Raw genomic sequence first — 26048 nt, forward strand, 5'->3', positions numbered from 1 at the left:
GAACCAGTCCTATCCCTCTAGCATTAAAACTGACCTCTAGGATGAAATACTCCAATAAAATGTTCATTGAACAATTCCACTATGTCCTCTGCATCAGTCACTCTATTCCCATTTTTATCCCACAATATCATTCTTCCACAGTCATTTCTCCTCCTACTGGCTACATAGCTAAAAAATTCCCTAGGATTTTCTTTGGATCTTAGGGCCAATTTCCTCTCATATTCAAGTATCGCTTTCCTTACCACACTAGTCACTCTTCTGGCCTGTGTCTTATATTCCTCATGCATCTCTTCACCTGTCTCCTTATATCTCTTCCATAGCCTCTTTTTCGCATGCAATTCCTATTTAATATTATTTGTCATCCACTTTACTCCAAATTGCGTCCTCTTCTTCACTCGTTGTATACAACTTACCATTGTTGATAACAAATATTCTTTCACAATTTCCTACGCACTAGTGATATCCAGGCCTTCCAATTCCTGCCTCCATGAAACTTCCCTAAGTTGACGTCTAAGACTATTATAATCACCTGCCTTATAATTCCACATAAGTTCCCGTCTCTTTGGTACTCCTGCATGTCTATTCATTTTCCAAGTCAACACCATATGGTCACTCTCTCCAACTGGTGGGAGAGACATCAACTCGGTTATTATCAACTCTTCTGATGCTATAACCAAATCCAAAACTTTTGAACCTCTTGTTCCCTCTGTTACATGTTGCCTAAGACATTTGTCCCTTAAGAATTCTAGAAATTCCATTCCCCTATTGCTACATGCATCTTCCTCTCTCCAATTTATACTACTGAAGTTAAAATCTCCCATAACAATCATTCTTCTTGCACTTGCCAAACTTAGCTGTCTAAACATCTCCTGGTCCCCATCCTCTGTGCTCCTGGGTCTGTAGCAACACCCCACTAAATATCCTGTCTTGCCTACCTCTACCTCACACCATACGCTCTCAAAATTATTTGTCTCACTTCCTTCCAAATTCTCCACTCTTAGAGGACATAAGTCATCACTTATCATAAGCAGTACCCCACCACCACCACTCTTTCCCCTCCTATCCTAACGAAAAATGCTATACCCGGCGACTTCTATTCCTGTTGTTATATCCCCTTCTGTCAACCACGTCTCAGTGATCGCAATAATTTTTGGCCAGGCGATGCTATCTGCGCTACCAATTCCTCTCCCTTATTCCGGATACTCCTGGCATTAGTATAAAGCATATAAATGCCATTGTTTCTATACCCAGCATTATCCCTTCTAGACTCCACTGGGCTCAGTGTTACCTGACATTGTCTCCCTTCTCCCAAGTATCCATTCCCACAAGAGGCCACCCCTGCTATCATCCTCCCTGGGACACACTGACTCGTTCAGAACAGCAATCTCTCCAGATGCCTACGTCCTTCCTCATTCAAATGTAAACGGTCTCTCGCATACAATTCCTCTCTTTCCTCAAACGCACTCCAAGCATCCACATATACCATTCCTCTCTTGTCATACATTCTCGCTATTATGCCAAGCAATATCACCGCTCTTCTGCTCAGCTCATCATTATCATACCTAGGCAACATGCACACTATTTTTCCTCTCTCTGTCTTCTTCCGTACAGTCTCAAGCAAAAATCTCATATCTCTCGCTGCCCGACTTACATTACCACTCAAGTCATTCGTTCCTACCATCACAATCATATCATCCACCCTTTCACCTCTCTTAATTGCCAAAGCCACCCTTTCTATTGTTCCTCCTGGCAAACACTCCTCACGCATCCTATCTTGAACACCACGGATCATTGAGTCGCCATACATTATACCTCTTACCATTCCCTCGCTCCTATTGTTTCCATTCTCTCCTCTTCTTTCATTCCTATACCTCTCTCTTCTACTGTTTCCATTCTCTCCTCTTCTAGCACTCCCATACATCTCTCTCATTCCCTCTCTCCTACTGTTTCCATTTTCTCCACTTCTAGCAGTTCCATATCCCTCTCTCATTCTGTCTCTCCTACTACTGTTTCCATCCTCTCGTCTTCTAGCATTCCCATACCTCTCTCTCATTCCATCTCTCCTACCATTTCCATTCTCTCTTCTTCTAGCACTTCCATATCTCTCTCTCATTCCGCCTCTCCTACTGTTTCCATCCTCTCGTCTGCTAGCATTCCCATACCTCTCTCTCATTCCCTCTCTTCTGCTGTTTCCATTCTCTACTCTTCTAGCACCCCCATACCTCTTACTCATACTCCCTAAATTCTCTCTCTCTCCTACTCTGATTCGCCTTGCATTTATTTATTCCATTCTCCTAATGTTATCTTTCATACTTCTGCTCTCATTCACAAGACATTCCACCTCCTCTTTCAACTCATCTATCTCCCTCTGCAGGTCAGTCACTCTTAATCTAAATTCACTCTCCCAAACAAAATCATCTCCTAAACTTTCACAGTCACTCACACCTTCCACACTATCAACTATTATTTTCTCATTCTCTCCTATCACACTACTTGTCTTCCTACATTCATTCCCCGTTCCTGGAGCAACAAAGTCGGATATCGATATATCTAATGTACTTATTTCCTCCAGCTGCCTGCATTTTGCGCACATAAGCTCCCCACTCTCTTTAACAAGCCACATATGTAATTCCCGCGACGCATACATGCCGCAAGTACTGCATGCCACAAAGTCCCTTATGATATTGCTAATAATTGAGTTCTTAAATGGCGGAGGACTTGGCATTACGCCACTTGCGACTGCTGCTGAATCCACCATCATTCCTTACTGCTGAGTAGCGTAATCTTTAATAATTATTCAATTAATAAATAAGAGGGAAAAAAAGTACAAACATCAGAACATTTAAGTACTAAATATAATTAAATAAAATGAAATATAACTAAATACTGTAACTTAGCTTCGTTTTGTCTTCCACCGTTACACGTTCGATTCCGACGGTACCAAAATATATTATATCGCGACAGCAACTAACTTCCAAAAAACAACCACTGAAGTACACTCGTATTCAGAGAAACAATTTAGCACTCAAAAACGTAGAAAAACGGGGGAAAAAAGCGGACTATTCACCGATTAAAAATCACTTTCTTCTGCACAGCTAAACTGGGAGGAAGCCCTGTCATCAAACAGTTGAGTAAACTCTTCAATAAATGCCTAAAACAGAGAAAATTTCCGAAAAATGGGAACAATTCACTTCTAATATTTATTTTTAAAAAGGGCAATAAAGAAGAAATTAAAAACTACAGACCTATAAGCCTACTCCCCACCATATATAAAGTTTACACAAAAATTATAAATAATAGAATAAAATTAGAATAAAATCTAAACTAGAGGGAATGCAATCCTGTGAACAAGCTGGATTTAAGAAGAATTACAATACTTTGGACCATATTCACACATTAAGACAGCTCACTGAAAAATCAATTGAATACAATAAACCCTTATGTCTGGCCTATACAGACTATGAAAAAGCATTTGATTCAGTTAAAACATCTGCAACACTAAAAGCACTTGAAACCCAGGGAACTGAGAAACCATATATTGAAACACTAAAACATATTTACAATAATGCAACTGCTGTAATTAAATTATATAAAAACAGTGAAAAGTTCCCAATACAAAAAGGCATCCAGCAAGGCGACACCATATCTCCCAAATTATTTACAACTGCACTAGAGGAAATCTTTAGAAGCCTTGATTGGGAAACAAAAGGAATAAACATAAATGGAGAAAGGCTGCATCATCTGAAATTTGCAGATGATATTGTCCTGATAGCAGATAATCTTCAAGATCTGGAAGAAAGGCTAAATCAGCTAAAGGAAGACTCCAGAAAAATTGAATTAAAAATAAATAGAGAAAAAACAAAAATAATGATGAATAAATACAGAAACCATCAAAGTTGAAAACCATGAAATAGAACAAGTTACTTCATATGTATATTTGGGCCAATTGTTATCCTTCGCTTCGAGGAGTGGCAAAGAAAAGAGATTGAACGAAGAATTCACCTTGGATGGATGGCTTATGGGAAAATGAGAGACATATTCAGAAATGACATCCCTATGAGTCTAAAAAGGAAAGCTTTTGACCAGTGCATACTTCCTGTCCTAACATATGGAGGAGAAACATGGACTTTAACAGAAGCTCTAAACAAAAAAAATCTGCAAACAACACAACATTGCATGGAAAGAAGTACTAAAAATAACATTAAGAGATAGGAAGACAAATATCTGGATAAAATCTCAAACAGGTGTCATGGATATTGACATGGATATTTTACATGTCATGGACATGTAAAATACATTAAACAGGCTAAGTGGAGATGATCTGGCCATATTGCCAGATGCAGTGATGGGAGATGGACTAGAAAAACAACAGAGTGGAGACCAATGGACGGAGCAAGACAAAGAGGAAGACTGAGAAGAAGGTGGAGAGATGAACTGGAACAAATTGCAGGAGTGAGATGGATGGGAGAAGCAGAAAACCAAGTGATCTGGAAAATCATGGGGAAGACCTTCATCCAGCAGGGGACAGAACCAGAAGGTTGTAAAAGAAGAAGAAGAAGACTGAAAGGACCCTGTATTAAAATGTCATTCAATTTATTTTATTTATTCTTGTGTTAAAGTTGTAAGAAGCTGTGCATATATATAATAAGAATTTGTATTTATCATATTTAAATGTATTTTATATGAATTACAGATTATTTCTTTATTTGTTATTTCTAAAAAAGAATGTAAATATGTGGAATTCTGCTGATATGATTTTATGTAATTCTTCTGATTGAATTTGATTGGTTAGTAAAGGAGAAACGCGGTTGCTTTTAGTTAGTGCGTGCTTAGAATGTGAACAGCTATGATATGGAGATAAGCCTGTAGATGAAGGCTGAACTGGCTAGAGAACCGGATTTTTGGGCGGGAAGAATAAAAGCAGTTAATTGGTAAACGAAAGTAAACAAGGAGGAGAAAGCTTGGGGACAGTGAAGAGACTGGTTGTGGTAACTAAAAGGAGTGAAGATATGTGGAAATATTGACAAGGAAAGCAGCAGGAATAAATAGGCATTAAAAACTACCTCCATGGAATTCTGATATTGCGATAGATTCCTAATAGTTAGAGGAGGAATACTGCAGAGCTGAAGTCGATACATAGTGGAAGTTAAGGAATTAGCAGATGTCGTGAATCTAATGCATCAAGACTTGTGTAGCTCTGTATTTAATATTTCAGTTAATATAGTGAAGATTTTTTCAATTGTGTTACTTCACGGTAATTAGTTAACAGGGATTTTAAAATGTGCCTAAGTGAATTCAATGTGTAGAAGTTGTAACCTGGTAAGACTTATCCTTTTTACATCCAGTGTGAAGCAAATGAAAGTTAGTTCCGCCTAATATATCTTAACCCTAGCTGTACTGTTTAACTATAATTAGTCGAAAGAATGAAGAACTAAAGTAATTCCCCTTTGAATTGATAACTGCCTAGTAATTCAATAAAGTGTTTATATACTAGAAGTGAATTAGAGAGGCCAACTATAAGAATATTTATTGTGAATTCTGGAACTTTGAATTATGAGAACTATTATCTATTAATTGGCAGAATATAGAGAACTGAGAGTTGAATATTTGATACCTAATGCATTTTATTTTTTTTTTCAGTACTAGAACTAAACTGATGTGTAGATGATATGATTTGTCTCATAGAATAGAGACAAGTTGTGATAGAGCTACTTATGCCTTGAATAATAAGATCTAAGAATTTTGGCTTTAATCTTGAAACCTAACTGAATAGCTACCTGTATCTCAGAGATATTTTGGATTTGTTTAATTGCATTATCTTGTTTAGAAAGTTATACTTAAATGTACATGTTATATAACCCTGCATTAAATGTTTTGTTTTATTGAATTCAATTCAGTGTTTGCCTGATTTCTTTCATTGCACTGCTCATAAAATTTATCGGACCTTGCGGAAGCCTTAAATGATAATATTAACCTCGGCCTGTAGAAAAGTGAGATTGCAAACATTAGTCGATGATTGATTCCTATATATTATATAGTCTAATCTGAATATAAGGTGACACAGGATAATATAAATTTCTTTATATTCGGATCAGTATCAATCATCATCTAACAAAATTAAAATCGGACTTTAAAGAAGTAAGGATAAGTCCATCAAACCAACATAAATGGATCAATTAGCAAGATAGGACGATGCAACAAAATGGTGCAGTTGACAGGATGTGAATTCACTAGTGTAGCAATTAATTTTTATTTAAAATGAATTGCTACACTAGTAGTAAATTAATAAATTAATAATTAATAAATTAATTGAGCAATTAATTTTTTTTTTGTGCTATTGTAGAAGAAGAAGTGATTCCTAAAACCTTAATAGTAAATTTAAGTGAATCACAGTGAGCAGGTTGTGAACTAGAATCAGGCAAAGAAAAAAGGCATTTTTAGAATTCAGATTTTTAAATTTAAGTTTGTAGCTGATAGATTAATATGGCTGTTACATCTAGTTTGAGAATGGAAGATAGTGAATTCTTCCCAACTGTAAACCCCAAACAAGTTTTTCCTCAATTTTCGGGAGAAGAATCAGATGATGTACTGTCTTTTTTTTCTTTTGTTGAAAAGCTTAGGGAAATAGCAAACTGGACTGACTTTCAATTATTAATATTGCTGAGAAGTAAATTAAATGATAAGGCAAAACATTTTTGTATTCATCCCCAATTCTTAAAGAAACATTAGAATATGAAAAATTTAAGGATTTTTTAATTTCACAGTATTCTAGATTAAGAAGTATTGGTCCCAACTTATGGAAACTGCAGAGAGCCACACAAAAAGATAAAGAAAGGGTCACAGATTTTTACAGTCGTTTGTTGCCTCTTTCCAACAGTTTAAATGTGACTAATGAAGATAAACCTCATTTAGATTGGGCTGTATTCCAACAGTTTTGACAAGAGGTAAAATTAGAGTTAAGAAAAGAAAAGAATTAACACCTTGGAAGAATGTTTTAAGGCTGTCAAAGAAAGAGAACAGGTGATTGGAGACTTTTGTCCCTCATCCAATGTAGGCCTTATAAATGTTGTGAACAAAACTGATTATCCCTTGGAACAGTCTAAAGTTGGAGACAAGAAAAAAAGAAGAGGAGAAAAGAAAGAATATGGGAGAAAGTCCTATTAGTGTTAATCACATGACTGTGAATGAAGAACAATCTAATAAGAAGTTGATGGAAGATGTACAAAGCTTAGTTCACCAAGAAGTTAAGAAATTGCAACACGCAATTATGGATAGTCTAAATGAAGTGATGAGACAATTGACAGCATCACTGTGAAGTCTAAAGAAGATCAAAACCCCAACAGCAGATAAGGCTGATGAAAGAATCAAACTAGAAGTAGAAAGACAAAATCAGCCCATTTTAGCAAATTTAAGTGAGTTGTTACAAGGACTACAAAATCTTAAACAACAGATACCCATTGTCTCTCAACCTCAGATAGAGAGAGAACATAGAACTCCCATATGTTATAGTTGCAATAAAGTTGGACATCCTGCTAGAAATTGTTTTTATAACAAAAGAAATTACTCTAATAAAAACTTGGATTCAAAGTTTGGACACATATCTCATAGAGGATATAATAGAATTCAGAAACACCAAAGATGTTGTGAACGATTGATGAGAATTAGAGGAGAAATCCTAGACTCTAAGAGTAAAATTTTATTGGATACAGGATGTAATGCTTCAACCATTAGAAAGGACTATTTCCTAAGTATAAAACACAAATTGTGGAAGAATGTTGCCAAACTAAGAGAACCTGTAAGAATTACTACTCTTTCAGACTCAAATTTCATAGCTTATGAAAAGGCTCTGCAAGAATCTACCTACCAGAATTTAAACTAAGTATCGGGCAAGATTTACTTGTTATCCCCTCAGCCTCTAACATAAGCTCTCACATCTCATACTAGGAACAAATTTCTTAGAAAGGTATCAGTTCTCCTGTGATTTTTTTTAGAAGGGAAATATCCCTAATGAACAGGAAAAGAAATATCAGAAGAGGTAGCAATTATATGTATGATGGATCAAGGAGACAGAAGGAAAAGTTTTGTATACCTAATAAAAAAATTACTCCAAATAAGGTACAATTATCTGTGACTGAACCAACTGTGAAGGATAGTGATACAGAATCTGTTGTACCTTATCAGCCAGAAACACTACTTGACACTGATAAGCCTTCACAGCAACTAATATCCATAACTAAACCAGAAGTTAAGCATAAAGATCAAGGCACAGGATAATATAAATTTCTTTATATTCGGATCAATATCATTCAACATCTAAAAAATTAAAAACGGACTTTAAAGAAGTAAGGATAAGTCCATCAAACCAACATAAATGGATCAATTAGCAAGATAGGACGATGCAACAGTGGGAAGGCCAACTGCTTGTGATAGCTGTTGCACATAAAGGTATGCCAACCATACGAAGGTGAATAAAATAATATTACATTTATTTGTAATCTGAGATGCCATTTAAATAAAATATACTGCAGAATACTATTAAATAACTATTTGATAGTGCAGAGCTCAGTGATGTTTATTCATGTATCGGATTAGTTGACAGTACATCACTTAAATGTGATAGCTGTTTAAATGAAGAAAGTTTCTTTGGAGGGGTTGGGGTTACAATGGCTGAGCTATCTGGAGATGATAAAGAGACAAATATTCTGATACTGAAAGTAGCAGATCAGGAATAAATAAGACGAGTGATAATTCAGGTGAAAATAGCTGACTTTTACTGAATTTCGCAGGTCAGAATTTTAATGAACAGTATGCCTTTTCTGATTGTGTGCTAGATAAGTGCTTCCGTAGTGCAATTGGAAGATTGGCGGTACATTGCGCCCTTCAATTGGAATAGGCCTAAGTTCGATTCTCGTTGCAACGGGAGGAATCTTTATCTGGACGATTTTCGATCGAAGGTGAGTTAGCCGATCTCATATGGAGGTAGCAAGGTTTTTTCTCCCGGAAACTCAGGTTTTTCATGCTGCATACAGACAAATCGGCCCTTCAGAACCCATGCAATTTACAGACATAGAATACCAATTGTGGTGGAGGTGGGCAGTAGATGGCATTGATGGAGATGATTCATAGTAGAGGTTTAGTGTAGTGGTTGAGACAGTTGTATCAGTTGAGATAGTTGTAGGTGTCCTCCTGCGATGAGTCTTTGGACTCCTTGGAGGTGTCAGGAATAATAATAATAAATTTTGCTTTAAGTGCTGGCACAAAAATCAAACAGTTCTATAGTAAAATAGATGCAATGAGTGGAAGGAGGGTAATTATTATGGGGATTTCAACTATGGTATCATTGATTGGAAGGAGAGGACACATGGGAGGAAGGAATTGGATTTTTATGCAGTTATTAAGGGATAACTACCTGAGACAGCATGTAATGGAATATACTACGGGTTCGAGAGTGCTTGACCTAGTAATTGCATCTGAGAACTTCACTGTAATGAATATGACCACTTTACCATCAACTGGAGAGAGTGACCATAAGGTTTTGACCTGGGAGGTGGCCAAATGTGTGGAATTTTCAATTAAGAAAGGATACATGTGGAAGTACCAAGCAATCTCCTGGGCTTGTCATGCTCACCGGGCTGGTGAGCATGACAAGCCCAGAAGATTGCTTGGTTCAGTGCCATGGCATGTAAAACTGTAAGGGCTGGAGGTTGATAGTGCATGGGAAGTGGTAAAGGAGTGTTTGAGGGAGGTAATGGCTGACTGCATATCTAGAGTCCGGAGAGTAAATCAAGTAGGAGTTAAATAAATGAATAACACCATTAAGCTTTAGCTACAAAAAAAGAAACAATTGTGGAGGGAATTTAAGGAGAAAGGTGACCCGTATGCATATGAACAGCACAAAGCACAGGCCAGAAGGTTAACTAGTGTGGTAAGAAAAGCAAAAGCAGATTATGAAAGGAAATTAGCAATGCAAGCTAAAGAGAATCCCAAACAGTTTTTTCGATATGCTTCAAGTAAAAGAAAAAATGTATACAGCAGAATGATTTTAAGGAATGCCAATGGTAGAGAGGTAACTGAATTAGTTGATATAGCAGAATTACTGAGCGAGTACTTTGCAGTATATCATTCAGGTGGTGATATTGCAGGAATGAAAGATCCAACAGGTTATACAGGAATTGAGGTGGATGAAATGGAGGTGAATAGTCTATTACAAAACCTTAATATGAATACATCTGTGGGTTTGAATGGTATACAAGCTCGGGTCTTACATGAAGTAGGTAAAGAATTGTCAGTGCCCTCGACCATTTTGTTTAATTTGAGTCTCGGGTCTGGTTAATCCCGAGGGGGTGGAAAGAGGAGAAAATAGTACCACTGCATAAGGGAGATTCCAAGACTGCTGTTGTAAATTATTGACCGATCAGCATATCAGGAGTCATTGTGAAGGTTTTGGAGAAGGTAGTCAAGAGAAGAATACAGGAATGGATAGATGATAATGGGATACTGTATGGGGGGACAGTATGGTTTTGTGAAGGGTAGATCATGCCTCACTAACTTGCTCACGTTTTATAACACAGTAACTATTTAATTTGTTCATTAATGATATCCAAAAGGATCTGAGAGGAACTATTCATTCGTTTGCTGATGATGCAAAGTTAGGTAGAGCGATAGTGAATGCCCATGATGTCAAAATTTGCAAGATGATTTGGATAGATTGCGGAACTGGGCTAAGGAGAATGGATGTCAATTTAATGTGGCAAAGTGTAAGGTTATGCATTTTGTGGTGAAAAGATTAGCAACAGTATACCACATTGGTGGAACTGTACTCCAGGAGATTGACGAAGTCAGGGATTTGGGGGTGTTGGTGGATAGGGAGTTGAAGTTTAGGGGGGGAACATTGCAAAAGTGGCTTAATCAGCTCATCAAATCACTTGGTTACTGAGGAATACTTTGACGAGCAGAGACAAGCAAGCTATTGTTTCTCTGTATCGAGCCTTGATAAGACTCCATCTTGACTACTGTGCCCCAGGGTTTCTTCTTGATGGGGAGGAGGTAGAAGTGAGTGACCAAGATGATAGCAGGTGTCTATGGAATGAACCTTATGAGAACAGGTTGAAGATTTGTGGGTTGCAAACATTGGTTGATAGGTGGAAGAGGGGTAATATGATTGGGACATTCAAATTACTGAAGGGGTTTCTATAAGATTAATTCAGAGGATATTTTTCAGAACAGGTCAGGTGGTGGGAGGACTAAGGGCCATCCATGGAAAGCGGGCAAGATGTTAGATGCAAAGGTGTTAGAACTAGGTTTTTTTGCATGGAGAGTGGTGAATGAGTGGAATAAGTTGCCAGCGTCTGTTGTGGGTGCCATGACTGTGAGTGGGTTCAAGGCAAGGTATGATAGATACTGTGTGGAAGCTGAATAGTTGTTGACATGATGTTTAGGGCCTCCCTCGATGAGTCTAAGGACTCCTTGGAGTTGCCCATAATAATAATCATAATAATAATAATAATAAAAGAGGCAGGGAATATTTTATACAGGTGGTTACATTGCATGAATTATTAATCAAGCAAAATGATATGTAAAGAAAATTGCAAAAATTCTGATACTGGAAACAAATTATGTAAAACTCATGTTTTTTTAGAAGACTGCAAGAAATTTTTTGACACTTGTATAACTACTAAATCAACAGAGCTAAACAAGGCTAATTTTATTAATATAATGCTCAGATTTCAGAGCAACGACAACTAATTGGATTCTAACCAGGCAATTAATAAACTTTATTTATTTATGTTATTATGAATATTATATTATTAATAATAAAAAAATGTTTGGTGGTGGTGATATTCATATAAATACAGAAATACTGGTAGATCAACTGAATTTAGCATGGCCGTAAAATCTGTAGGGATTTTAAAGATTTAGACATATGGAAATTTATGGTAGATATTCATCCTTAATTTATTCATCCTTAAATTGAATCTAAGGATGAAGAGTATTCCAAATAATAAAGGAGATGTGTTTATATAAATGGCAGGGCAAGGTAACTTTAAAGGATGGCAGAGTAGAAATTACACCAACAGAACGCAGAGCTTTTTGAGTCATGGCATTACAATGATGCTCATGATATGGAATTGAATAATGAAAATTATAATGTAGAAGAGATCAAACAGAAAAGAGGAGGAAGCATATTAATACTCAGGAAAGACTTAGAATATTGGATTGATGATAAACTGAATTCCAATATAAGGCAAGAGTTTCAGACAAGTGCAAAAAAAACAAGGAGCCTGCAGAAGCAAGAGTATGTTATTATAGTGCAGGAAATATTGATAATATTATGGACCAAGTATTATTTTTTTTAAAAATCAGACACTTGCTGAATAATATAGGTTGCAAAATCTATATTCCATCCCTGCCATGTATGGTAAAGAAAACAAGAAAGAAGAAAGAATCTGATGTGCCTCCTAAACAGACGAAGGCTGCAGTCTATTGGGAAAAGAGAGCGAGAGAGGTTGTTTTAAAGCACAGAATGAAAGAGAAGGCAGACTTAGGATCAACACAGTCATCAGTAGTTGCCAATGACAGTTCTAGGATAGTGTCCTGAACAGAAAAGTATACCTAGATTTTTGGAAGCTGAAGAAGCTATGGTGTTTGAAAAGCATGAGTTCAATCTGGACATAACTCTGATAATGAAAACTGAATTAAACTAAATAACATTTAAAAATGTATACAGAAGCAAATATGACCAATGTTTATTAACATAATTATCTATCAGGTATACATATTTAAGGAAAAAAAATGTAAAGAAATTTATAATGAATTAAAAATAAGTGTAAAACCTCATGCTACGGGTCTTCTATTTTGGTATGAATAACTTGAAGTTCCTGATGTTAAGCAATTTTCTAACCTGTAATCAATATGCCTGAAAATGAATGTTTTTAAGCTTGAAAAATGTCGCAAGTCAAAGTGCAGTAACTATAAAAACTTTAGCTATCTCTTGATTTTTTTAACGTGTAGCTATTCCTTTTGAAAAGACTACGCTTAAGTTGCACATGTTTGTCTAAGAAATACCTCACAGGCACTAAGGCACATGTGGTTATTGTGGTTATACTAACCTCTGATATAATGAAAACAGAATGGAGAATAGTTGTAGAAAGACTTACTGGGTTTGTAAGTATATTATACTTTTGCTTTCATCCTTTACCTACATGTAAGTAAACAAAGTTTGCACATGAAGTATCTTGACAACCAGTCTACCTATATACAGTGGCTGTTGACTTCACATCAATTGCCTGAGTATCCCATAATGCAAAAACATCATGGGAAGGGTCACTACCCAAAAATGCTTTAACCTTTATTGAGGTCTCATCAGTGAGTGAGTGTCTATCACCATATTCTTAAATATTCTTAATTAGAGATATACTTTAAAACCAAGTGGTAAAACTTTCTATGACTATCTCTCATCTGGAGTATTTAATAATATGGCAATACACCAATTTATTATTTATACTGAAAAGATACTCAAATTGTGGAAAGAACTATTATTCCAGAGATCTCACTAGATGTGAAAATTGAAGAAATTAGTTTACTGTCAGTACCTGCAATTTTATTAACTAACTAATTAATTTGTTATATATATAAAAATATAAAAATAATTAATATATTATACTCTACTTGCATATATGAGAAAACTTTTTATTAACTATAATAAATAATAGCCAAAATAAGTATTAGTACCAACAGAATATGATAGTAATACTTGAAATTTATTCTATAATATTGTACTGTACATTTAATTGTATTGTGAAATATTGTACATTGAAATGTACAAGTTGAATAGTATAATATGTATATCTTGTATACGTGATGTGAATAATAATAAATGTGAGTAAAGGATTTTTTTAATCGATTTTATATATTTTTTACATTTTTTTAAAAATTCATTTTTTACACAGCCCAGAAACCTTGCTCTACAGATGAACATGGAACTTTTTCAAGCCACTTCATTCCTCCCATAAGCATGACAGTGATCTCATACCACATGATGAAATTCATCTCTCACCCAAGGACAATCACAAACATTCATGAGGGCTTGAACCCAAAGCAGGATTCAAGCCCTCAACCTGTTGGTTGAAGAGCAGATATGAAAATTCACTTGGCCAATCAAGGCCAGCAGAATAATAATTGAAATGCAGAAAGAAAGTAAAAGTTAAGTTACTGAGCAGAAAATAGCATAAGAATGGTTTAAAATAAGGATTGGTGGGAGACATAGTTATATAATGTCTGGTTTACTGTTTAACATAGCCACTGACTGGATTATGAGAAAAGTACATGAGTAAGAAGAGAAATTAAATGGAATCCTATGTAATAACAGTTGGAAGATCTAGATTACACTAACGACACAGTTTTGATATAAAAAAAAATACACTGATATACAAGTAAAATCTTAAGCACTGCATAAAACAGCTGAAAAGGTTGGTCTTAAAATAAATATGACGAAAACAAAAAAATTTTTTTTCTTTTCTTTCCTGAATCAACTTACATTTCTAAAACAAAAGTTCTTAAATTGAATAACAAATACCACAAAGAAATTAAAATCAATCAACATGCAGTATAAGAAGTTAAGAATTTTGCATACTTATGAACAAATGTAGATACTGAAGGTTAAACTGATAGGGATATAATGCAAATACTGACAAAAACAAAAACTGCTTTCAGAAAATTAAACAACATGTGGAAATCATCCAAACATCATAATAAAATCAAAATAAAGATTTTTAACAGCAATGTTAAGGCTGTATTATTATATGGATTTATATGGATCAGAGATATGGAAACTTGCCAAAAAACAAGAAGCTAAATTAAACAGTTTTCAAACAAAATATGTGAATAAAATATTAAAAATAATTTGGTTCTAACATATAACAAATGATGACATATATAACCTGACAAGCAAAAAAAGTATCCTCAAAAAATGCAGCTGGAAATGGACTGAACCTACTGAGAATGGGCAGCAGAGAACTTTCACTAGTAGCGTTGAAGTGGATTCCAGAAGGAAAAAAGGAAAAGGGGATTGGATGTAAATTAACTTGGCAGAGAATGGTGGAAAAGAATAGAAGAATGTCTGGTTGGGAGAGCTTGAGAGAAGCAGAAATAGTGGCACAAGACAAATCTGGAAGAAGAAATGGATCTCTGCCTTAGGTGCTATGAGGCATGAAGAGGATAAATAAATAATTATATAGTAAATATATGACTTAGGCATAGATATAATCATAGTATCTTTCTGGGTTTGTTTATCTCCCATCGATGACTTTGATAAAGGTCGAAAAACATTCACTGGGTCTGGATAGTGGCTCTTTCCATAATGCTTTTGCATTACAGGATAGTGAGACAACTGACATGAAATCAACATCCTCTAGAGTTTAGGATGTGAGAAAATATATTCAGTTGTTTGCTGAAGGTGCTAAATTAGAAAGAGCAATGTCAGGAAATTCTGATATAATATTGTTGCAAGAGGATTTAAACAGGTTAGTATTTGGGTTGAAGAATGGAGATGTCTCTTCAGTGTTGCCGAATATAGTGTTATGGACTTTGGCCAGAGAAGATAGAATCAGGTTTGTCATATTGGAGGAACTTTGCTTCAGGAGATGAAGGAGGCAAGAGATCTGGGGATAATGGTAGATAAGGAAGTGAAGTTCAGGAGACACATCATGAAAGTTGTAAGGTTTACCCAGAAAATTGTTGCTATAATACAAATAATCCTGACAAGTATAAGGAAGTGATAGTTCCATTGAATAAGGTGCTAACTTAGGCAAAGGTGAATAACTAAGAGTGTCTCAGGACTCTGGAATATTTTAAGGACAGACTGAGTGAATGTTAGACTACATTCACACATATCATATCTCCTCTGTCTACCTCTAGAGGAGAGGTGATATCACATACATAAAAGTTGGTGGGAAGATAAAATAATGATTGTAGCATGTGAGTTTGAACTCCAACAATGCGTCTTCAGACTCCCTGAAGGCTTAGAAGTAAGACTATATAAAAGTACACTAAGTGCAAAGAAATTTCATTGCAAACTTTGCTTATGCTTGGGTAAAGAATTAAAACAAGAATATATAATAAGTTCCTGTTAATTATATCATCATTAGTGTTCTGTCTCTTGACAGGTCTAATGGTATAACTCAGCGGATTCTCTTTCCCCAATTTCCTCTGTCTCTTGCTTCCACCTTCATTTCCTGATATCTTCTTGTTCCCATTATATCATCAAGCATTGTTAGTAGTCTCTTTCCTCTTGGTCGCTTTCCTTCAATTTTCCCTTCTATCATTCTTTTCAGTAGGCTGTCTCCTCTTGATACATGTCCTATCCAGTTATGCTTTCTTCTTCTTATGGTCTTTAGTAAATTCCTTTCTTCTTCAACTCTTTGTAATAATTCTTCATTGGTGATTTTTTTCAGTCCACTTTATTTTCTCCATAACCACATTTCAAATACCTCCAACATTTTAGCTTCTTTCTTCCCAATTGTCCATGTTTCTGATCCATATAAGGTCATACTCCAAATATAACACTTAATAAGCCTTTTCTTTAGATTTTTATTCATTTTATTAATAAACAAATTTTTCTTGCTAGAAAATGCATATTTTCCTTTGTTAATTCTTTCTTTTATTTCCATGTCACATTTTCCATTTTCTTGTATTATACTACCAAGGTATTTGTATTGTCTCACTTGCTCTACACTTTCTCCATTCATCATCACCTTAATACTTCCTGGTTTCCTGGAGACTCTCATCGTTTTTGTTTTCTTTGTGTTAATTTTCACACCATATTTCTTGCATATACTTTCAAATTTTTGCATTAGGTGCTGTAGTTCATCTTCAGTATTAGCTAATATTGCTTGATCATCTGCAAATCTAATATTTTGTATTGTTCTTCTCTCCAATAGTGATTCCTCTTTTCTCTTCATCAAATGCTTCTTTTATCATTTCTTCTGCAAATATATTGAAGAACGTCGGTGACAGGCAGCATCCCTGTCTTACACCTCTGCCAATCACACACATTCTTTAGTTTTTCCTACTTTGGTCTTTATTATGGCCATCTGGTTCATATATAATTGAGCTACTAACCTTCAGTCTCTCCACTCTAAACCTATTTTGATTAACATTTCCATCAGATTTTCCCATTTCACCATGTCAAATGCTTTTTCAAGTCGACGAAACATATCTAAATTTCTTTATTTACTCCTATATTCCTTTTGCATATGGTCCTCATTACTTCAATTGCATCTCTCCGCTGTTTTTTCTAAATCCAAATTGATCATCCCCCAGAAAATACTCCACTCTATTATACAATCGTTGATTTAATATTCTTAGCAGTACTTTGGAAGCATGCGAGAGTATGCTTATGATTCTGTAGTCACTGCACTTAGCAGGATTGCTTTTCTTTTCAATTGGTATAAGAATACTCTCTGTGAAATCTTGAGGCCATACTCCTCTTTTGTAAATGAGGTTGCAGAGTTTCCATGTTTCTGTTATACCTTTGTACTTCAAGTTGTTTTAGGATTTCACTAGGCATTACATTCACTCCTTCCATCTTTTCACTTTTTAATTCCTGTTTCTAATTCTCTCTTTAGTATTTCAGGACCTCTTTCTTCTGTTGAGATTTCATTTTTCTCTTTCAATTCAATTTTTGTTGGCCTTTCATTTTTTGCATAAAGTTCTTCGATGTATTCCTTCCTTCACCTTGTATTTCGATATCATAAATCAATTTTCCTTGCTTATCTTCTAATGCCAGATTTCTTATGCTTTTTTAAATATTTGTAATTTCTTTTGTTTTTCAAACATTTTATCATATCGTCCCCATAATATAACAGATGTACATTACACGAAGTAAGGCATGGTCCAGCATCAGGTACCTCGGGTTTGCCATTCCCATACTCACTAGAGTGAGCCCTTGAGGAAAATTATAACATTTTATTATTAATTATAACAATTATAAGAATTAATTATAACATACAGAATGGAGAATACTGAAAGAAAAATTTCGAGGTTAAAAAAAAAAGAATATTAGTGGAAAATGTAGATATGTTTACTATTCTCAAAAACCTATTATGTTGAAAATCAAACCAATTATCCTTTACAATAAAAAAAAAATTACACAAATATCAACATTTTTTTCAGACAGTAAATAGATATGAGTTAAAAGAAAGATATCTCAGTAAAATTATTATAGTAAGTAAAGTAATAAAATTATTGGTATTTTTAAATGTTTTTCCAAAATAAGTTAGTAGCTGTGACTTACAAAATGAATCTTGCGTTTAATTACTGGAGATTTATAAAATAAATAAACTTTGGAAAATGAACTAGGTTGCTTCCCAGTTACTTCATCATTTCGAAATCGAATGTAATTTGGAATTATCAATGGACTGAAAATGGCGAATGTTAGCTAAAAGAGAAAAAAATGTCAAAGAAAAGCAAGTACAGTAATATATATATATATATATATCAGAGCAATACACCACAATTTTTTTTGAAAAAATATTTAATTGAAAGCACTAATACTTTGGATGAACTTACAATTACTTCTGTATAAAAATTCAACTCATTCACCATTCTCTAGCTAAAAAATCTAATCTTAGCAAGCTTGCTAATCACATTCTCAAAATTATTGGAATAATTGACATATCCCGAGAGGAACAGAGATGGAAGGATGAATTTTTCTTTTTTGTTAAGATAGAAAGAACAAAAACGGGAGAGGGGAATGGAATGCTACTGATGATTGAAAAGAAGTTGTGCCCATGCAAGGTGGAAACAGTAGCAATGTGTTTTGAGGCAGTGTGGCATCAGGTTGAGGTGGACAGAATGAAATACTTAGTTGGTTGTTGCTATACAGAGGATAGTGACAATAAAATGCAAAAGCAAATCAGTCAAGCAAATAGGAAAAGAGTGATTAATATGGCTCATGCAAAAAAGTTAAGCAAGTTTGAGCACAGTTAGTAGTTGGAAGGAGATAATATGCTGCTGTTGGCACACTCTCCCTTGATGAGTCTTTGGACTCCCTGGAGGTGTCAAATAATAATAAGAAGAAGAATACAGACCAGGATGATGATATAGCATTCAGAAGTAAAGAAAACTGAGGATCAAGGGTCTTGATCATAATAAATGAGAAGTCCCTCTGATTAGTGAGAGTGACAATGAAGTGATTACCAAGGTGACTGACAGCTATATGAGGACTTCTGTGAGAACTAAAGGTTAGCTGACTATTGCAGATGTGGAAGAGATTGGGGCCTCACCACGTTACTATCCTCTATCCTATAGTCCAGTGCTTACCAAACTTATGGATGCCAAGACTCCCTTTGGAAAAATTAAAATATTTCACAGCCCCCATTGAAAAAAAAATTGTAATATAGACATATATTATTATAATATTTATTGTATTTACATTCAATATAATTTATATTCAAATATAAATATAATTTATATTTATATTCATGTAATCTTTTTGTGTTTCTTATCAATACCTTTAAAATGAAACTTATATGAATAAGTATATATTTACTAATATTCATTAATCGCCAAAATACGCAAGAAGCAGAATTTGTGAACCAACACCAATGTGTGATTTTTTCCATTAAAATATAAAAGAACAAAAAAGAAATAATAAATAATAAAAATTAAATATGTTTCTTTTAAGATAAAAAAAAATCTACTTAGTCTTAAAACATTTTACATTTGTTTTCATTATTTCACGGCCCCCCCTTAACAAAATGTATGGCCCTCAAGGGGGGCCGTGGCCCACAGTTTGGGAAGCGCTGCTATAGTCGGCCACAGAGAAACAGAAATAATGCTTTGAAAGTTGGAAACTCTGCAATGTTCCAAGCTGTAAATAGTTACAGGGAAGAAGACACTGAAACTGTGAGTAAAATGAGCACCGCAAATGCATTCCATGATGATGTCAACTTAATCCAAAAGGAAGGTCAGCATCTGATATTCCTCATTTGAAAACAAGAAACAGAGTCTTGAAAATTGGAACTTGGAATGTGAGAATATTATATAAACTAGGGAATTTTGACAACCTTATACAGGAAATGAAAAGACTTAAAGTTAATGTGATAGGAATTGGTGAAACACGATGGCCTAACACGGGGGGAACTAGAAAAAGATGGCTTTACATTTGTGTATTCTGTTGGAGAAAAGCATGAATATGGAGTGGGTTTCATGATTAAGAAAGACATCTTTAGATCGAGAGAAACTCTAAGATCGAAAACTCTAAGATCGAGTTTTCGATCTTAGAGTTTCGCATACTAGCTGTAAAATAATATGGGATTTTTATCCCCTTAATTTAATTACTGCGCAGGAAAAAATAGCCGTTTGGCTTTTCATCTTAGTTATAATATAATATATGGGCACACCATTCTGGCATTCGTATAGTGAAGGGATGCAAGTTCTTTTCACGTAAACTTTGATATCATCCAGGTCTAGCTACTCACTGATGAGACCTCAAAAAAGTAGAAACTGGTCTGGGTCCTCATAATGTAAAGTAATATTACATCTCCTAGGAGCTGTGTGTGTTTTTACATTATGAGAAAATATCAAGGATAGTGAGGGAGCTTGCTCCACCTTTGCTTCGAGTTGCCTGGATGTTGTACTACCAGGTGGTTACTTAGATTCGCCAATAGTTCTTCTGCATGAAACTCTTAGATCATAGTTTTCGATCTTAGAAGACAAAGTATATTGTCTTCTAAGATCGAAAACTATGAAAGCAATGAGGAAATTGAAAACAGGTAATCATATTTTAAAAGTGCAATATATGAGACAGCTAACAAGGTTATTCCAAAAATTAAATACAATAAGAAAAAACCACGGATGACTGAATTAATACTAGAACTTATGAATGAAAGACAAAAAAAGAACAGTACACAAAATGGAAAGAACTGTTTAACCCTGATTGCACAGTGCACGAGATATACAAAATATGGATGGTGAACCAATTACATATGAAGAAATAGAATATGCTCTAAGTCAAATGAAAACAGGTAAAACACCAGGCCCTGACCAGATTCCTATCGAATTGTTAAAGAAAGTAAATGAAAACACACTTAATGACCCAAAGATTATTTTTAATAACATCTATGATACAGGATACATCCCTGATGATCTAAGGAAATCCATCTTTGTCACAATTCCCAAAATTCCAAGAACTTTTGAATGTTCAGAATATAGACTAATAAGTTTAACAAGCCATGTTACAAAATTACTACTGAAAATAATCGTAGAAGAATATCAGGTTATCAAAAAGACAAGGTACAAGAGAAGGAATTTTCAATTTGAAAACATTATGTGAAAGAAGCCTTGATAACCAGAAAAGCATATATTTTTTTTTTATTGATTACACCAAAGCATTTGATTCAATAGATAACAAGAAATTAATACATATCCTACAGAATAGGTTAAAAGGAAAAGATCTACTTATAATTACAAATATATACTTGAATCAAATGGCCTCAATAAGATATAAAAATGCATATTCTGACAACTTTGAAATCAAAAAAGGAGTAAGACAAGGATGTGTCTTATCACCTTTATTGTATAATATATATAGTGAGCAAGTTTTTAAAAATATTTCAGAACTGAAAGGTGTAAAAGTCAGAGGTAAGAACTTCAGGTATGCAGATGACAGTCCTTATAGCTGAATCTGAAAATGATCTTCAAAACTTAATCATAGAAATTTACAACAGAAGCTTAAACATGGAATTAATTATTAACCTAAAGAAAACAAAGTGCATGATTATATCAAAAGAACCAATAAATAAGAAACTGAACATAACTGTTAACAAAAAGAAAATTGAACAGGTTCAGTCTTTTATATATTTGGGACAAATTTCTCTTTACAGACAGAGGAAATTCCCTTAAAGAAATAAAAAGAAGAATAGAGATGGCAAGAAAAGCCTTCATTGATAGGAAAACTGTTCTAACATCCAGAGAAATTAATATAGACACAAGAAAAAGATTAATAAAATGCTATATCTGGTCAAGCCTTCTCTACAACAGTGAAACTTGGACTCTAAATAAAGAAGTAGAGAAAAAATTAGAAGCTTTCGAAATGTGGACCATCAGAAGAATGTTGAAAATACCATGGACAGAGAAAATGAAAAACGAAGATGTTTTAAAGAAAGAAAAAATGAAAAGAACGTTAATGAAAATAATTAAAGAACAAAAACTTGAATATTTTGGACATCTAACTAGACAACAAGACATTCAGAAATTAATATCAGAAGAGAAATTGGATAGAAAGAGAGGGAGGTATAGACCCAGGAGAATGTGGTTTGAACACATTAAGGACTGGATTTGCTTTATTTACCATAAATGTTCAAGAGCAGCAAAAGAAAAAAAAGTTCCGTGATATAGTTGCCAACCTCCTTCTAGAGGATGACACTTGAAGAAAAGAATGATGATCCTGAAAAGCTCACAATACAGCTTGTAACTGTATCATGGGATGAGGAGTTGAAAATGAGATCATGATTCAATTCCACCCAAGGAGTGCTCAGTGCCTTTTGGGTGGAATTGAAGACATATCTAGCAGATGTAATGTATAAATTTATACCAAGGGTCAGAAAGGTTAAATGAGGTAGGTGTGAAATGGATGAATGAAGAGATTAAGTATGTGATTTTAATAGAAGAAGATATTATGGAGACATCATAAGATAAGTGGTAATAATTTACATGAGGAACACAAAGGGCAGGCAAGGAAGGTGATAAGGTTGGTAAGGACAGCAAAAAGTGCAGTGAGCAGCAGTTAGCTAATGAAGCCAGATTGATTATAAAAGGATTGCAGCAGTGGTAAAAACAGTAAAAGAATAACTACTGCAGAAGATATAGTTCAGATATGAAATGAGCAGTTCATAAAGTTATTTCATTCGACTTCATGCAGTAAGGGCAGTGGAAAGAGAGTAGAGACTGTGAGTGAGCAACTTGGTGTTAACAAGGCTGTGGGACTTGATATATTACCACTTGTCTTGAGGGAATATGTCAGGGAGTTGACACCTGGCTTGATATACTTGTTTCATATGAGTCTTACACTGGGACAAGTTCCAAATCAGTGGAACAAAGACAAGATTGTAATGCTTCATAAGGAAGGTGATAAGACAACCCTCAAATTATAAGCCACCTGTGTGTCAGGTGTTGTGGTTAAAGTATTAGACATTAGTGAAGATCAAGATCTAGAACTGGTAAATAACAGTTTTGGATCTTGATTTGCTAATGGAAGGTCATGTTTTAGTAATCTATTACTTATTACAAAAGATGTCAGGCACACTGGACAAGGGAGATGGATACACAGTAGTATACTTAGATTTTGCAAATATATCTGCTTGATTGCAATGATAAGTTGTTATTATTATCGTTACAAACACCTTCAAGGGGTCGAAGGAATTATTGAGGGCACTCTATTCTACAGCTGTCTCCACTGATTAATCTATCAGCTACACAAAATGTCAGGAAAATCATCATCATCTATAGACAATGGCATCTACTGCCCACCAACACAAAACACCAGTAAAATTATCATTATTTATAAACAATACCATCTATTGTCCATGCCCAATGCCAGTATTTTTTGTCTGTAAATTATGTGTTCTCATGGTCAATTTGTCTGTATGAGAGATGAAAAACCTAAGTTTCCAGGAGAAAAAACCCTGCTACCTCCATATGAGATCGGCTAACTCACTTTCAATTGAAAAAACCCATATAAAGAATCCTCTCATCATGACAAGAATCGAACTTGGGCCTTTTCCAATTGAAGGATGCAATGTACCATCGTTCTTCTAATGGTGCAATGGAGGGTTGGATATTAGATTAGCGCAATTCATTTAAACTGGCTATGTGATAGATATCAATAAGTTGTTTTCATGGGGAAGCAATATTCCAGAAGTCACTAATGGTGTGTTTCAAGGGGTCTGTTTTAGGACTATTGCTGTTTGACCTGTATATTTGGTTAGGTTTGAATGAGATATTGAGTTGTTTCCAGATGACGGCATCTACTGCCCCCCCCAACACGTTAGCATATCCGCTCTCCAGTCAAAAGGCTGCAGGTTCGAATCCCACCATGGGCATGGTTGTTTGTGATTGTCTGTGAAAATAATAGTGGTGATGGTGGACAGTAGATGGCGTTGGTGTAGATGAGGCAGTTTGTGGATGAGGTTGAGTGGTGGAGACGGAGAGTTGTAAAGTAGGTGCCCTCCCTCGATGAGTTGTAGGACTCCCTGAAGGTGTCAAATAATAATAATAATAACACTAGTACTTTTTGTCTGTAAATTACGCATGTTCTCATGGCCAATTTGTCTATATAAGGGATAGAAAAACCTGAGTTTCTGAGGTTTTTCTATCCCTTATACAAACCTGCTACCTCCATATGAGATCGCTAACTCACCTTCAACTGAAAAAATCCACATAAAGAATCTCTCATCATGAAAAGAACTGAACTCGGATCTTTTCTAATTGAAGGGTGCAATGTACCGGTACTATTACCCAGAAAATTTCCTCATCTACCTGAACAGTATTCATCCTCAAGTTAAATTCACTGTTCAATTAGAAAGAAACAGATCTTTAGCATTTCTGGATACAATAGTTGAAGTATATGAACAAAACACATGTTCAACTTCTCAGTCTACAGGAAACCAACCAATACAGGACATTACCTACAAGCAATTTCTCATTACCAGGCAGCACAGAAAATAGCTATCATCCATTCTTTGCACCATAGTGCCTACAGAATTTCCACCAACATCTTATTTCAGTTCTTCCAAAAAATGGTTACAAGAGAACATTAGTCAAAAAGATTCTATTTCAACCTCCAAAACAATCAGAAGAACAAATAAACCAAGACTATATAAGAGCAGTGATTCTCCCATATATACAATCAGTCACGGATTGATTAGCAGCAAGATTAATCACAAGATTAATCTTCCTAATCAATCTGTGACTGATTAATAAAATAGCAAGATTGCTTTGCCAACAAAACTTGAAGGTCACCTTCTGCCAAATCAACAAATTCTCCAATCACCTTGAACCTAATAAACTTCTATATCTGCCACTTAAAAAACCAGGTCTACAAGATCAGTTGCAATTGTGGTCTACACTACATAAGACAGACAGGCAAATCTGGAGAGATAAACTGATTAGAACACTTCAAAGATGTTGAAAATGAATGAAAGCACAAATCAGGGCTGGCAGCACATAGAACAGAAACATCAAGTAGAATGGCAACAAACTATGAGGGTGGTTCCATAAGTTTCAGGCTAACTTTTAAAGGCGATAGAAAGAAAGCAACTGTGTCACTTTTCAACATAATCCCCCTTTACTTCAACACACTTTTCACATCTTTGAATTAACAATTCTTTGCCCTTGAAAAATAGTCTTTACTTTTGTCTGCAAAATAGCATAAAAGTGCAACTTTCACCTTACCTCATTTCACCTCATCTGCAAATTTTCTTCCTTGGAGGTATTTCTTCATTTTCGGGGTGGGTGTTCAATATCCTAGAAGCCACAGTGCTTCACTGCAGCCGTATGGACTGAAGCATTATTGTGAAGCAGGCAAACACCATGACTCAGCATTCCTCATCTCTTCTCCTTTATGGCGTCACGCAGTTTGTGCAGGAGTGAAGCATAATATTCTGCATTCATGGTGGTATTCTTTTACTTGAAGTCAATCAAGAGAATTCCCTGGCAATCCCAAAAGATTGTTGCCATGATCTTCTTGGTGGACTGAGTGATCTTGGTTTCTCTCGGCAGTGCTTTGCGTGGTTTGCGCTACTCCATGGATTCCCTTTTGGAAAGAGAATCATAATAAAAGACCATGGTTTTATCCCTGGGGACAATGGATTACAGCACTTCTCTCTGATTCCCTTGGAAATGCTCTAAAAACTTGTGGGAACAGGTCACACGATGCTCCTTCTGAAGTGAAGAGAGAAGTTGGGACACCTATCTTGAACTTTTCAAGGTAGGTGTCCCAACCTTGATTGTCTTGTTTTTGTGATTGTCTCAAAAAAGTCCCAACCTTG

At 35.1% G+C, this 26048-nt stretch overlaps 1 protein-coding gene across 1 annotated transcript in view; it reads right to left on the bottom strand.

The window, feature by feature from the left end:
- The window catches only part of LOC150108776 (transient receptor potential cation channel subfamily M member 2-like), a 685147-nt gene that overhangs the window by 300022 nt on the left and 359077 nt on the right, over positions 1–26048 (bottom strand). The window contains exon 14 of the mRNA XM_090410077.1: positions 18293–18436. Within this exon, the coding sequence (XP_090266203.1) occupies positions 18293–18436 (144 nt within the window). The remainder of the gene's footprint in view (positions 1–18292; positions 18437–26048) is intronic.

Source organism: Typopeltis vanoorti, chromosome 2, assembly GCF_054136105.1.
Source record: "Typopeltis vanoorti isolate ZY-2024b chromosome 2, IOZ_Tvanoo_1.0, whole genome shotgun sequence".
In the NCBI taxonomy this organism is placed as follows: Eukaryota; Metazoa; Arthropoda; class Arachnida; order Uropygi; family Thelyphonidae; genus Typopeltis; species Typopeltis vanoorti.